At 37.6% G+C, this 14,839-nt stretch overlaps 1 protein-coding gene across 4 annotated transcripts in view; it reads left to right on the top strand.

Moving 5' to 3' along the window:
* The window catches only part of Ntn4 (netrin 4), a 100,147-nt gene extending 97,438 nt beyond the window's left edge, over positions 1 to 2,709 (top strand). For all 4 annotated transcript variants that reach the window (XM_047551708.1, XM_047551704.1, XM_047551705.1 and 1 more), the window contains exon 10: positions 1,245 to 2,709. In XM_047551708.1, coding sequence (XP_047407664.1) covers positions 1,245 to 1,381 — 137 coding nt within the window. In that variant the 3' untranslated portion in view covers positions 1,382 to 2,709. The remainder of the gene's footprint in view (positions 1 to 1,244) is intronic.
* The last annotated feature ends 12,130 nt before the right edge of the window (positions 2,710 to 14,839 follow it).

Below are 14,839 nucleotides of genomic sequence, written 5' to 3'. Positions count from 1 at the left end.
ATGAGCTAAGAAGCATTGTTTTGTTTTTAGTGAGACATGTTATTAGAAACCATAGTGTGGGGGTGGGCGGGAAGGAAAAAAATAATAGAATGAATCAAACACCATTACCCTATGTAAATGTATGATTACACAAATGGCATGCCTTTACTTCATGTACAACTAGAGAAACAACATATATCCCATTTGTTTACAATAAAAAAAAAAAGGAAACCATAGTGTGTTTGTTACAGGTGTTCATTACTACAGGGATGACATTTTTTTCTAGGTCCTTTAAGTGAATGAATGAGAAATATATAACCATAAGCTTAAATTGATATTTGCAATTTAATTTTAACATGTAGTGTTTATTTAATGTTTAAAACATATAGCTCTTCATCTTATACTGGAAACTTTTCTTTTAAATAAAATTATTTGCCCAATCATATATAATATTTTTAAAATTTGTTCCTAAATACCAAAACTGATTTCATTATAAATATTTACTAGGGAGATTATAATTTTTTAAAATTAATATGTAGGTAATGAGACTGTCCATTCATTTTTGTGTGCACTTATTAGCCAAAATTTTTAATCTGAAATCTAAATAGAACTTTGAATTATAAGAGCAGCTCTAGATCTAGTCACATTTCAATATATTTTTAGTGTATCAAAAACAAATGTTCTATATTCCAAAAACATATCAACTTTATGTAGGGCATATGCGTTATTTTATATAATCCATAGCTATTTTCCAATTTTTTTTTCTAAATGGCTGTTTCATTTTTCTAAATTCCTTCTTAATAAACTGGAATACTGGAGTACTTAATATACAGGAATACTGATTTATAGCAGTTTGTTAGGGGCCCACAGAATCCTCACTTCTGTCCCATGGAGAATGGTACAGTATGAAGCACAGGTTCTAACATCAGACAGACCTGGGTTTGAGTCAAGGTGCTACTGCTAACAGTGAACAGGTTTCTTTACTTTGCTGAGCCTCAGCTTTCTCAGTTGTAAGAAAAAAAAAAAAAAAATATATATATATATATAAATATATCCATACACACATACACGCTCCACAGGTTGTTTTCAAGATTAAATGAGATAATACATGCAAAGTACTTAGCATATAGTAAATATTTGTTGAGGAGCCACTATTGTCTATTATTCCCTATTTCAACCATGCATATGCAAAACCATGAATAAATTAAACTACTGAATTCACATCTCCCCCTTTAATAAAGTCTAACACTGTATTGTTCTTTTAGGTTTGGAGTACCTTGTAGCCGGACATGAGGATGTAAGAACAGGCAAATTAGTGGTGAATATGAAAAGTTTTGTCCAGCACTGGAAACCATCTCTTGGAAGAAAAGTTATGGATATTTTAAAAAAGGAGTGCAAATAACAATAAAGCTGTACAGCACACGATGGCACTTGTCTGTGTACAAAACACAAACTTAATGAAAAAGAGTCCTCAAAAACGAAACTGGAAATTTTTTAAGTGCCAAAATTTAGAGAAATGTTCAAATGTGTGGGCCTTGTCTAACCTATCTGTTCTGGGCCCATGTTTCAATACAGTTTTGTTTCGTTAAGAGGAATGAAAAGCCCCAGGCTGGTTTCTGTTTCCTATGGACCGATTCTGAAAGTCTGATTCTCAAGGATGTTTCAATAGCAGCATGATATTTAGCAGTAACCCATGAAGGGCGGGACTTCTAACAAGGACTCCCCAGCTTCAGGTGTGTTACTTACATGCGATGCTACTTTCAGTAATTAATGAGATTTTAAGGGATCTCCAACCCTACTTACTATCAGGAAAGGTATTTCTTAAAAAGAGCCTTCCCTTGTATGTAGTGAACTTGGGTCTGTGGGATGCTAGACGGAACCCTGTATATAGTATTTCCTTGTATAAAGCACTTTACCAACTACCATTTGCATTGTGAAAGTTTGGAGACGTGTTAACAGGAAGAAAAGAAAAGGGCTTGTAAAAAAAAAAAGAAGAAGAAGAAGAAGAAGAAGAAGGAAAAAGAAAAAAACCTGCTGAAACAGAAGCACTGCCACTACATGTGGACAGAAGTGACCGTATAAAGAATATGTACTATTTAACTCCGAACACTTGGAGAATCTATGTGAAGAAACATGTGAAAGAACACATTTGCATCAAGTCTCGGCTTTGGGCTAGAGGTTAGATTCCAAGATACTGGCCATAATGAAACTTTAAAAAACTAAACAAAAAGAGACTTTAAAATAAAAGAAAGAAATCATTAAGTGTAGAAATATGTTTGCATAAAGGGGAAATGGACTTTTTTAATTTTAAAAAGCTCATTTATTGGCAATGCACTTGTATACACTTCAAAAATTATTGTAGACACTGAATTTGTTATATTTTTGTGTTTAGTATTTAAGCCTGAACATGAAACAGTTTTACTCCCTGTCTTTATTAACAGTATAGAGTCATTATAGTTACCCATTTTTAACACAATGTATGTGATAGTTCACCAAATTACAGTTTTTCATTCAGTAGTTTTCATCTTCTACCCCTGCATAACCACTATACATACAGTTTCTTCTGTACTTGAATATAAAAAACACGAACCACAGTGCCATAAGATTAAATTCACATACAGAACATATTGTTTTTCTGAGGTCCTGTGGACTTGCAAAAGATATATATATATTGCTTTGTTAATTTGTTTTTATATTTCACATATGTAATAAAGGAATATGATTTCCTGATTTTTTTTGGTCTCATTTCCTGATCAACTCTTTCAATGATGCTAAAGATTAATTTCTCTTAATGAGGGAACTTATATTTAATTTTTTTTTTTTTTTTTTTTTTTTTTTTTTTTTTTTTTTTTTGCGGTATCGAACTCAGGGCCTTATGCTTGCAAGGCAAGCACTCTACCAGCTGAGCTATCTCCCCAGCCCTTAATTTCTTAAATTAAAAAAATAAATTAAGCCAGGTGCAGTGGCACCCGCCTATAATCCCAGCCAAATGGGAGGCTGAGACAGGAGAATTCCAAGTTCAAGTTCAGCCTCAGCAACTTCGCAAGTCCTAAGCAACTTAGTGAGACCCTGTCTCAAAATAAAAAGGGCTGAGGATGTGACCCTGGGAAGGAAACAAGGAAGGAAGGAAGGAACAAAGGGATCCAGTATTTCTACCCTGTTACTCTGAGGTTTTGGAATACAGTAGAAGCTAATTTAGATAAGTTTAGTTTTTGTAATCCTTAGACATGTTTTTTTCATGTGGTACACTGTAATTTTTATATTTATTTTAAACTAATTTTTAAAGTAATATAAGCTCATTGTTGAAAATACAGAAAAAGCATATTTGAAAAATACTTATATTTCAAACATCTTCCATTAATGATTGTTAGTAGTTTAGTGTTTATGTATAAATTGTTTTCTAAGCATATACGTACCTTTCATAAAAATGAAATCATATAGTACATACCCCAATGAAATCTTTTTTTCACCTGTAGCATGACTCTCAACTTCTTGCATATCCCTATCTAATCCTAATAAGTGGAATACTATCCTGTTGGGTTATAATTTAGAAACAATTTATAAAACTTGTTTGTAAGGGACTGGAGTTGTAACTCAGTGACAGAGCACTTGCCAAGCACGTGTGAGGCCCTGGGTTTGATCCTCAGCACCCCACGAAATAAATAAATAAATAAATCCATACATACACACATAAATAAATAAATAAAACAAAATAAAGGTATTGTGTCCATCTACAATGAAAAAATATTTTTAAAAAAACTTGTTTGTAAGTATATCATACCAAGAAATATATTTTAAATGTATCAGATATATTTTTTTCATTTTCCTTTATTTAAATAACTATTGACCTTTAAAAGGAAAAGTAGAAATAAAGGCTATTTTTTTTTAATTTTTTTTAGTTGTAGATGGACACAATACCTTTAGTTTATTTTTTAAATTTTTAAATTTGTTCTAATTAGTTATACATGACAGTAGAATGCATTTATGTACTTTGATATATCCTACATAAGTGGGGTACAATTTCTCCTTTTTCTAATTGGTGGATCAAACTGGTGGAGGATCAAACCCAGTGCCTCACACGTGCCAGGCAAGTGCTCCACCCCTGAGCTACAACCCTAACCCCAATACTGGCTATTTTTATAAAAGAGTAGAAAGATGTCCATAAAACACAAAGTAGAAATATTTTAGAACAATATCTGACCTCCAAAAGAAAAACACATTTATTTTACATATAGTGCTTTAGAAATTCTGAAAGGTACATTATAGAAGTGTTTGTCCCCATAAAAAGAAGTAAGGCGATCCTTTCTTTATTTAAATTTTACATACATCTGCTTGTAAAATGACTTTCTTTCACTAATTGTGTACTATTTATTTTTTCAACAAGTAAAATTCAATTTTTTTTAAGTATGTTCAAATAAAATCACAACTAAAAGTTTAGTCTCATTTACCAAATTATTAATCCCTAACATGTCTTCCCGGTCCTGTTATAGTTCAAATCTTAAAAGTCTCCCAAAGCCCTGTGTGCTAAAAGTTTGGTTGCCAGCCTGTGGCACTACTGGGAAATGGTAGACCCTTTAGGCGGCGAGGCCTATTGGAAGGAAGTTAGGTCGCTGAGGGCATGCCGTTGAAGGAGATACTGGGACCCCAGCCTTCCTGTCTCAATCTCTTTGCCTCCCAGATACCATGAGGTGAGCAGCTCTGCTCTACTGTGTGCCGTCACCATGATGTTCTACCTCACACAGGCTCAGAAGTAACATAGTCAAAAAAACAGAAACCAAAACTTTGAAACCAGGAGCCAAGATGAACCTTTTCTCATGTCTTTATCTCAGGTATTGGTCACAGCAACAGAAAGCTGACTACACCAGTCCTGTGACTAGAATCTTCTTTTAATTTATAGCACCTTTATTCATCATTGCCAAATCTTAGAAGCAACCAAAATGTCCTGGGGTAAGTGGATGGATACATAAACTGAAATATCCAGACAACAGACCATCACTCAGCAGTGAAAGAAATTAGCTATCAAACCATGAAGTGCATGGAAGAAATTTAAATGCACATTACTGAGTGGAAGAATCCAATCTGAAAAGGCTGCTTAATGTATGATTCTAGCTCTTTGATATGACAGAAAAGGCAAAGTTCTGGACACACTGGAAAGATCAGTGTCTTCTTTCTTACAGTTGCTCTTTCACCTTTTCTGCAACATCCAAAAACAAGAAAGAAGTCACTGTTACAACCATTTGTTACTGTTTCAATTCTAAAAATCACTTGCAGCCTTTCCACTACATTTTAAAGCTTTCTCTGAGCATCCTTTAATTTCCAAATTGGAAAAGGAGTGGGGGGGAGAAAGAAACCTTGTGTTCCCCATTTGTTCCCCATCAGACTGCCACGCTTCTGTATGTACTTTCTCTTCCTTAGCATCTTTCAAAATAACCACCTCCGTGTCAAGTCAACAGAGTCAAATAAACTTCCATCTATGGCTTCATATGAACCCAAACACTTCCTTCAAGAGCTGCTGGGAAAGTCTCTGCCCCTGGAGCTTTACTCCCTGTACCACTGGGCTTTATTAGTCAGAAGATTAGTTGCATAATCTCCACATACCTATCTGCGTGATGTGCCTGAGGTCAACAGTCTGTGCCCTCTTCTTACATCATTCTCCCTGCAGAGGAATGTTACTAATATTTAACATTTGATGCAATGGAAATTCTCAATAATAGGATAATCTTTTAATAGTGTCCACTGAATGAGGTCAAATCTGTGGGGATATGACCACAAGTTAAAAAGCAGGGTCCATCTGGCTGTATTAAACAGAGTGCAAGGCCTAGGATGGGTAAACATAGTCGTTTGGGACATTGTAGGTTCCTGCAAAACAAATCCTTTTCTAAGTGATCAGAGACTCAGTGACTCTGCAGGGTAAGAAAGGGGGCCTTGACAATATCTTTTGCTGGCTGTCCCTTTGCCACTCCCTGGAATGCCTGAAAACAAGAAGGGTGAGCACACTTGGCCGCTGAGTTTTGTCAGAGGCCCCAGGACTGAGCTGCTTTTGTGTTCATTGTTTCGATGATAAGCAGTTCCCTAACCTAACCTTATCAAAGAGCCAAAGTTACTCACAACTTATTTCCCACAGTTTGGAAGGAAAAATATTTATGAACAACTTCAAATTTTGCAAAGGAGATTGGTATGATAAAAATGGAATAGAAGCAAAGGGGCGTGCCTGGCATGACTGATGGTTTGTTTTTAATCATTTTCTCTGAGAATGATCTGCCTGAAAATACTTTTTCAAGCATGATGTCCTGGTCCCTATGTTCCCTACACTTTCACCAATGGACTTTAAACATTTCTCTACTTTTTTAACATTAGTGATTCTGTTTGAAACCTGTAATTTTTTAAATGACAATCTCTCAGATTTATAATTAGTCCATTCACATATACTGAATAACTAAAAATACAGATTGTTAGTCATGGGGGTAAAAGAATACACTGACCAAACAGATATTTCTAAATGTGAGCCTGCACATTTGGAAGAGAAGGTTTTAGTCAAGGCTGAATCTATGTCTAATTTCTCAGGATGTAGTCACACCATGTTTCAAAGAGTGATCGTTAGCAATGTGGTTGTTCTGAATTGACTTTTGCATTCAAGAGCATCCGAGATTAATTAGGAATGATTCAGTCATAGTGTGCTCAACCTGGCACAGTAGTACCCACCGTGGTACTTAGAGTTACTTGGGAGGCTGAGGCAGGAGGATCATCTGAGCCTGGGAGTTTGAGTCTCAGCAACATAGTCAGACCCAGTCTCAAAATGAGAAAACAACGAGGCGGTTCTGGGAATGTAGCTCAGTGGTACAATGCCTACCTAGCCTATCTGAGGCCCTGGGATAGAGAAATCAAAATGTGCTCATCTGACAAGCGGGAACAGTAGCCAGTCGAGGAATTTTGCTTTCCAGAAAGAAAAACAGCCATTGTTAGCAAACTTTCATACTATCAGTTAAATGGTCTAGTCAGAATTCCTGGGCACTACCAAGGATTTTAAACTCGGTGAATGAAAACTAAGAGAGGAACAATAGCAAACAAGAGTTTCACAAGGTAGGCAGATTATTATGTGCTTTACATGTGTCACTCTCATTTCATCCTCCTAAGCACTCCTGAGGTGTGCGACCATTATGTTTCCATTTCCCAGTCAAAGAAACTGAGGCACAAGGAAACTAAATTGTTCAAGGACACTCCACTAATAATTGTGAACCCAAGCATTTTTACTCATAGAATTCACATTTCAACCCTGAAAAGAGAACCCTGGCATTCAGAAAGGAGCCCATGGGAGGTGATGCCAACTGCACCATCGTCCCCAGTGTCTGTTTCTTTTAGATCACAGTTGAGAAAAGAGTGCTGAAAGTCAGCATTTCTCCCAGTTTTCCTTCTCCACACTCTGAATTACAATGCATTCCATTCTGTGATCACATAATTTCCTACTATCTTTCTCACTGTTAACATTGCCATGAAAATAATGCCGTTTGCCATAAGTTACATTAAGATGAAAGGGTAAGAGTCCCTTTTTTCATCTTTGCTCTTTTCCTCTTGATCTGGCTTTTTAAGGTTCACTTGGGCAGAAGATCTGCTTTTGCATTTATCAATAATGATGCTGAACAAGCAATGGTGACATTCAACAGCATTTCATATCTAGCTCTGACTTGTGCTTGCCAGAGAACTTCTTCCAAGATCAATGAGAAGGAACTGCACCAGAAAGAGACAAGGAAATAGGTAAAATGGAGAATGTAAACACTTTGTCAACCAAGGAGTGGGGGAAAGAGGCAGGAAACAAAGGATAAAGACATAAGAGAATATAAGAAAGCAAAAGCTGGGAACAGAACCAGGTGGTTTGTTCTAGTAAGAATAAGCAAAATACTTCAAAGTAGAATATATTCAGGGCTGGGGATGTGACTCAGTGGTAGAGTGTTGGCCCTAGCAAACACAAGGCCCGGGGTTTGATCCCCAGCACTACAACAAATAAATAAATAAACAACACCAAGGTGAGGCTCATAAGTTGGGAAAAAAAAAAAAACAAAAACTTGACCTCAAAGTAGACTATGTTCAGTTAACCAATTCCTCTATTGCTAGACACCATGATTTATAGGAGACATTACTGAATATTTATTACAAAATTTTTCCATCTAATTTTCTTGCTGTTAGACTTGTTTGAAGAGGCATAAAAATTATAGAAGATAAAATAATACAAAAATCTTAGATAACAGTAATTGGGAAATTAAGAAAACAATGTTTTACTGTCTACTGAAATACAAATTTTAATTTATCTTTTAGAGAGTACCTAGTCATCAAAATACTGAGTATCAGTAAGCATTGCCTAAAAGTCTTTTTCAATACACCTGCTCATCATAGTAATGGGTATCTATCTCTTTTGCCCTCTTTCTGTGCCAGGTGCTGTGCTACACTTTTTATGATTTCTCCTCATCCCTCAAATAATAGCCTTGTAAAGTCAGTAATACTATTAGGCCCCAACAGAGGGCCAGGAGCATCAAATAACTTGCCAAAGGTCACAGAACAAGTCAGCAGCAAAGCAAGCCTTTGAGCACTGATTCACCTGTCTACAGAATTTACACATTCTTACCTCTGTGTTCTGCTGAAAACTTTAAGTCAATGATCTCAAGCAGTATGCATAGAAATCAGCAGAGATGGCTTTTTAATGCAGAGTCCCAGGTCCCTCCCTCAGAGCATCTGTTTCTAAGGGTCTGGATGGGGACCAGAATTTTAATAAGCACCAGTGGCAACTCAAATACCAGTGGTGTATAGATGACTTTGAGAACCTGCACACACTTATAGAATAGTTCCAACAAAGTCACAGAATTATTCATTAGTTCTGTCTGCAAATGTATTTCCCTCTGGTCCTAAATCTGCTTGACCTTAGTCAAAAATGTTATTTTATGAATAACAGAATCATTAGAACTGTTATAAGACCAAGAACTAAGTTACTCAAGAACTAAAACCAAGCAGTATGGAGATTCCTTAATAAACTAGGAGTGGAATCACCATATGACCCAGCTATCCCACTCCTTATTATATATCCAAAAATTTTAAATTGGCATACTACAGTGATGTAGCCACATCAGTGTTTATAGCAGGGCAACTCACAATAGCCAAGCTATGGAATCAACATAGTGCCCTTCAACAAATGAACAGATAAAGAAAATGTGGTAGATACACACAAAAGAATATTAGCCAGAAAGAAGAATGAAATTATAGCATTTGCCATGGATGGAACTGGAGACTATCATGCTAAGTGAAATAAATAAGTTCCAAAAGTCATAGGTCAATTGTTTTCTTTGATATGTGGAAGCTAATCCAAAATAAGATGTATGGGGTAGGGGAGGGGATAAAAATGGTGTGGGGAGAATTCCATCAAAATAGAGAAAGATCAAGAGAGTAGACCAAAGGGATTGAGGGGGAAGAAGGAGGGACAGTATAAGGGAAGACAGTGGCATGCATCTGACTAGTATGTACATACTTGAATGCCCATGAATCTCAACATCAAGTATAACCAGAAGACACTAATTTAAAAAAAAAAAAATTGTAAGTAAATTGCAGAAAAAAAGGCAGTAGAGGGAGAGGAGTGGAGGGAAGGAGAAGAGGGGAGGGGAGGGGAGGGGAGAAGTTCTGGGACTGAAGTAGGGCAAATTATATGCCATGCTTTCGTGATTATGTCAAAATGTATCCTAATGTTATATGTAACTAAAGAGAACCAATAAAAAATAATAACCCATAAATAAAAGAACTAAAACCATGGAAAAGGGAAATTGTGAGGATGCCCCTCCGTCAACTGTCCCTAACTTCCTAACCTGGCATTCAACGTAACCGTGAAACACCTAAATTTCTCTTTGATATCTTATCTCTGACATCTTAACTCTTCAGTCCACTCCGGGCGATCTTCTCCCTCATGCCCTTCAGCTTTATACTGTCCAGGGTCCCACAAAGATGCCAGACACAATCCTAAACTACCAGCTTTCCCTCCAGCCTCAAGCAGTCCACTGAGCTGCCAAGGTGCTACTCCTGACCAAGAGGTTGATAGATGGATAAGGTGAATTCAGTCTTTCTAATGAGATACTTTCCCATTTCCCCTCTAACATTTGCTTGGACACCAAGAAACCATGAATGTCTGCAGAAGGCTTTTAATGGACGATTTTAATCACAGGAACTCTAGGCCCTGGTGGCGGGCCAGAGAAGGAGATATTTTTGGTCAGATGTGCCTTTCAATGCCTCATAAATCAGACTGCCTGGACAGTTTCCTAATTTCCCTTTCAGCAGGGCCAATTCTGCTCACATGTTCAATTGTACCCACTCAGAGGCTTAAGGAGAAAGGTGAACGAGAAGGGACACTGGGAAAGGACAGCATGGCCACTGCCTAACTTGCCCTCTCCCAGAAAGGTAGGTTCAAGTCACAAATAATCATATCCATGCCAACTCTATGCTTTCCTGTTTTATAAGTGGGAAATAAATACAGGAGAACATTTTCTTTGACAGGGATCAAATCAAGGAAATGTACACAACTTGTATCACGGCTAACAGAATTCCTTAACATCAGAAGCACTCCGGTCACACACAAAGTCTCCAGCCTCTTATGCACAGAGCCTTGCCTGGCAGTGACCTTCAAGGACCCAGAGAGCTTTTGATAACAACTGAGAATACAAAACTGGATATTTTTATCAGCGTGTTCTTTGCCTCTGACAAATGTTATACTAAACCCTTTGAAGCAAAAATACAGTGAATACACTATTTTAAAATAGTATTTACAAGTGCACTTAATTTAGATCTCCCCAAATTTTACAGATTTTGCCAAATGCCTCTGATAGAAAGCTGAGTTTAGGGAAGTTCCCCAACTTTTCACTTGGCATAGGAATTTGCTTAAAGTCTCATATTGGCCACAGTTGATTTTTCAAAATTCAATATCTTTATGAAATGTTTTCCTTTTTTTAAACAGAAAATAGCATGTTTGTAAGAACAAAACAATACACATCTGCAACATGAAGAGTGATTTAGATTCTAATCTTGTGGCAATAAATTAGCTATTTGCCCTTCCTAGTTCTGCCACCGAACAGGTAGCCCATTGTGTAAATTCCTTACTGAAGCAATGGGATTTAGGGAAGGGTGGGAGAAGAAGCAGCATTTTTAGAGCTACAAATACCATTGTATTCATGATCTTGACTAGTCCTCAGAACAACCAATTTCTTTTCTTTTTTTGCAGTACTGGGGATCGAACCCAGGACCTCACAATGGTAGACAAGGGCTCTACTACTGAGTTACATCTCCAGCTGTTTTTATTTTATTTTGAGATAGGCTCTTGCTAAATTGTACAGGCTGGTCTCAAACTTGTGATCCTCCTGCCTCAGCCTCCAGATGATATGCATGTGTCACCATGCCCGGGCAAATGGTAGGCATAGTTCTAAGTTCTGAGGACACAATAATGAATGAAAAATCCCTGCCCTCACAAAGTTTACATTCTAGGGGGGACTGGGGCTTCAAAAGACGGCTCAATAAAATTTGTTCTCTCTCCACATTGTAGGACATGTTATCAAGCACTCAACACCCGAAATGATATAAGAGAAAGATTTTCTTTCAACTTCTAAAGAGTAAATCAATAAAATAGACCCCATCTTAATTATGCTGAATAAAGTCCTCTCTCCATTCTCCAGATGATTTGAAAGCAATAACTAAAACCTCCAGAATGGAAAGCTGATATAATTGGAGAATGGTCACAAAGCAGAAGTTTTTGAGTTATGATTAATGCCTGGAGGGAAGCAGCAGAATTCTTTCTCCCACCACCCATTACCAAGTTGACAAGGTCCTGCTCTGTGCCCTGCCCATGAATTTTCCTGTTGGCTTTAAAGATTTATAACAGCTCTTATTGACACCCCTGTGTGAGAAAATCAGGGTTCCCCACCCACCCAAGCCATGGAACACTGGCCAGCTTTGCTCCCCATAAGCCCACTGGGGGCTCTTCTATTTCTATCATAGAAGCTCTGGGCAATTCACTTGCTTCTGTGAGAAATAACAGTGACCATAATAGAAAAGAAATTCTAGGCATTCTTTCGAGCTGTTGGGAAGTTCCAGCACATTCCGGCTGCAAAAGAATTCAAGTCCCTACACTCATGTTAAAGCTCCAGCACTATCCGTGAGTGCTTTGTACATTTACTAGATCAAAGCCTAGTAATTAATTCTATAAATTCTCTCCCTGCATTATTTATCATGAAGTGCAAACTGATTCTTTAGGGAAGTAGGTGAATTATCCTCAGGTTTTGAGCCATGACAGAATACAGAGGCTTGAAGACTCTCGACATTAGTTAATATTGCTATTCCAGAGCACCAAGTCAATCATTTATGGTTTGGAGAATTTTGCAGGATATTTTATTCCTTAGGTTTCAAATATCCCTGACTACATATGGCTATTGTAAAGGGAAGTCCTCATCCTGTCAGGGTCCAGAAAGTCAAATATTCTTGTGTCTTTTTTTCTAGGCCTAAAGGCATCCTCCAAGTCACCCCTGTTTAAATCATCCCTTAAAATCTCATATTCACCTGATTCTATTTAAGACTTACCTCTTACTTACCTCTGAATTCTTCTTTGCCTATTTCTTTCTTTATAAAGGAAGGGAGAAGAATAAAAGCAAACTGAAAGAAGTTGCTCTGATTTTTCTTGAGGCAAAGAAAAAAAAAAAAACGAGACCCATCATGAAGATGTGTCCCTGAGCAGTTTTGACTGGTACAAAATCAGGCTGCTGCTAGTCAGTCAGAAACAGAGCTTGATAGTGCGGCAGGATTATTGTGCTCTATAAAGAGAAACTATTTCTTTCCTGCACCACGGATGCAGCACTTATTTCCTTCCATATATAATGAGTGTGTCTTCATTCCAATGGTTTGGAGTAAAAAAGGTGGAAGAGGAAGGAAGACAAATACAATCCAAACGCTTGCCAGTGGAGATGTGGCAAGAAACGACCAATGAGCAACAATCTGTCACTCGGGGAGAGGTGCTATTGAGTGAACCACAGATCATGCTGAGGAAACACTGAATGAGAAGGTGATTTGAACTGGGTCTGTCACCAGCTTCTCAGCTTTTGAATTTCACTAGGCAGAGGGAATCCAACTCCATATTTTGATTTATAACATCCAGAAAACTCAGTTGGCCAGACTCCCCTGAAGCCCAAATACTGTTTTCCCTGAGATCTGCTTCACTCATGTAATCTTCAAAAGTGCAACCCCTGAAGCAGGTGCTATCACTATTCTCAATTTACACACCAGGAAAAGGAAGCTCAAGTAAGTCAGCCATTGTAAAACATATAGTAAGCAACAAAGCACAAGTACAAGCCCGGGTCGGAACCCCAGAGCCTATGATCTGAGTCGTCATCCAAAACACTTCTTCCTTCACACCCACTTTCTCAGTCTGTGGAGACTGCCAACTGCTCTGGTTCCCTTTGAATCTCTCTATTCCTTCCAGTCCTCTGCATCATTTCTTGGAACAACTCAGGAACTGAGACCTGAGATAAGGAACCCAATAAATCTCCCTACAGTGAGTCACTATTATGAATAGAAGCTTCATCATCTCCATTCTCAGCTACTAAGGGTGAGAAATACTAAGAGTTCTTCAACCTTTAAAAAAAAAAAAGATGTTGAGCTAGGGATGTAGCTCAGTGGTGGAGTGCTTGCCTAGCACATGTGAGGTCCTGGGTTCAATGCCCAGCATCACAACACAACAAAAGTGAAACACAGAGTGTAGAAAATGCTGTCATCATGGCCCCGTTACCTGGTAGTAGACCCTATAGAACAGGTATGGTGGAACTCTGATTGCCTGAAAAGGAAACCAAGCATTTTGGATAGCAATGATAGCAAGTAATCATTTTTAAGTATCTGTTTTTATACATAGTCTGTTCTCTTCCATTAGACTGAACAAGCCTTCACGGGCAGGGATCCCACCCACTCTCTTTGTTCATGTTGTATCCTGAAGCACATCATGGTGCCTGGTACAGAACAGATATCAAAAAACATTTGTCCAATGAATAAATAGATGATCTCCCCAGATGAGAAAGGCAAACCCAGTTACTCCCTTTTCTTTATTTATTCATTCAATAAACATTTATTGAACAGCCGCAAAAAAAAAAAAAAAAAATAGCACAGTAGAGTGGTTGAGTACAAAGAATCTAGACCAAGATTTCCTGGGTTCGAATAACTGTTGTGTCACTTACCTACTCTGTGACTCTGGGCTACACAACTAACCTTTCTGTATTTCAGTGTTCTGATCTCTTAAGTCTTTCATGCCATTGAGTGTTGCGAATGCTTGTGTGCTGCCAGCAAACCAACATATCATCTGTTTACTTATGATTCCCAAATATAGATCCTTAGCCTCTGACCTTGCTTCTTTTCTATGTGGACTTGGGTATCCAGTTGACTATTTGGCATCTCCTCTTAATCCAAGATGGAACTCTTTATTTTCTTTCCTTAATCTGCTCTCCCATCTAAGAAAATTACACAATCATTCCACCACCTGTTCAAGACAAAAAATTAGGAGTCATTCTTGATTCCCCTTCCTTCACCTTCCATGTTTAATCTACTAGCACACCCATGAGTTTTTCTACCGAGCACTGTGTATAAACACAGTCACTTTCTCTGTCTTCATCTACACACCATTGCTTGTTTGGAACTCTTCAATAACCTTTTCATTGATCTTTCTCTTTCACTTTTGTCCTTTTTCTCAGACAACTCTCCATATATTGGCTAGAGGAATCTTTTTAAACAGTAAATCATGCTTTTCCCCCTCAATTATTACACATCATTACCTAAAACAAAACCCAGACTCCCGCGGTTCTCATGT

The sequence above is a fragment of the Sciurus carolinensis genome, chromosome 4 (assembly GCF_902686445.1).
Source record: "Sciurus carolinensis chromosome 4, mSciCar1.2, whole genome shotgun sequence".
NCBI lineage: Eukaryota > Metazoa > Chordata > Mammalia > Rodentia > Sciuridae > Sciurus > Sciurus carolinensis.
This window is presented reverse-complemented; position numbering and strand designations above follow the sequence as displayed.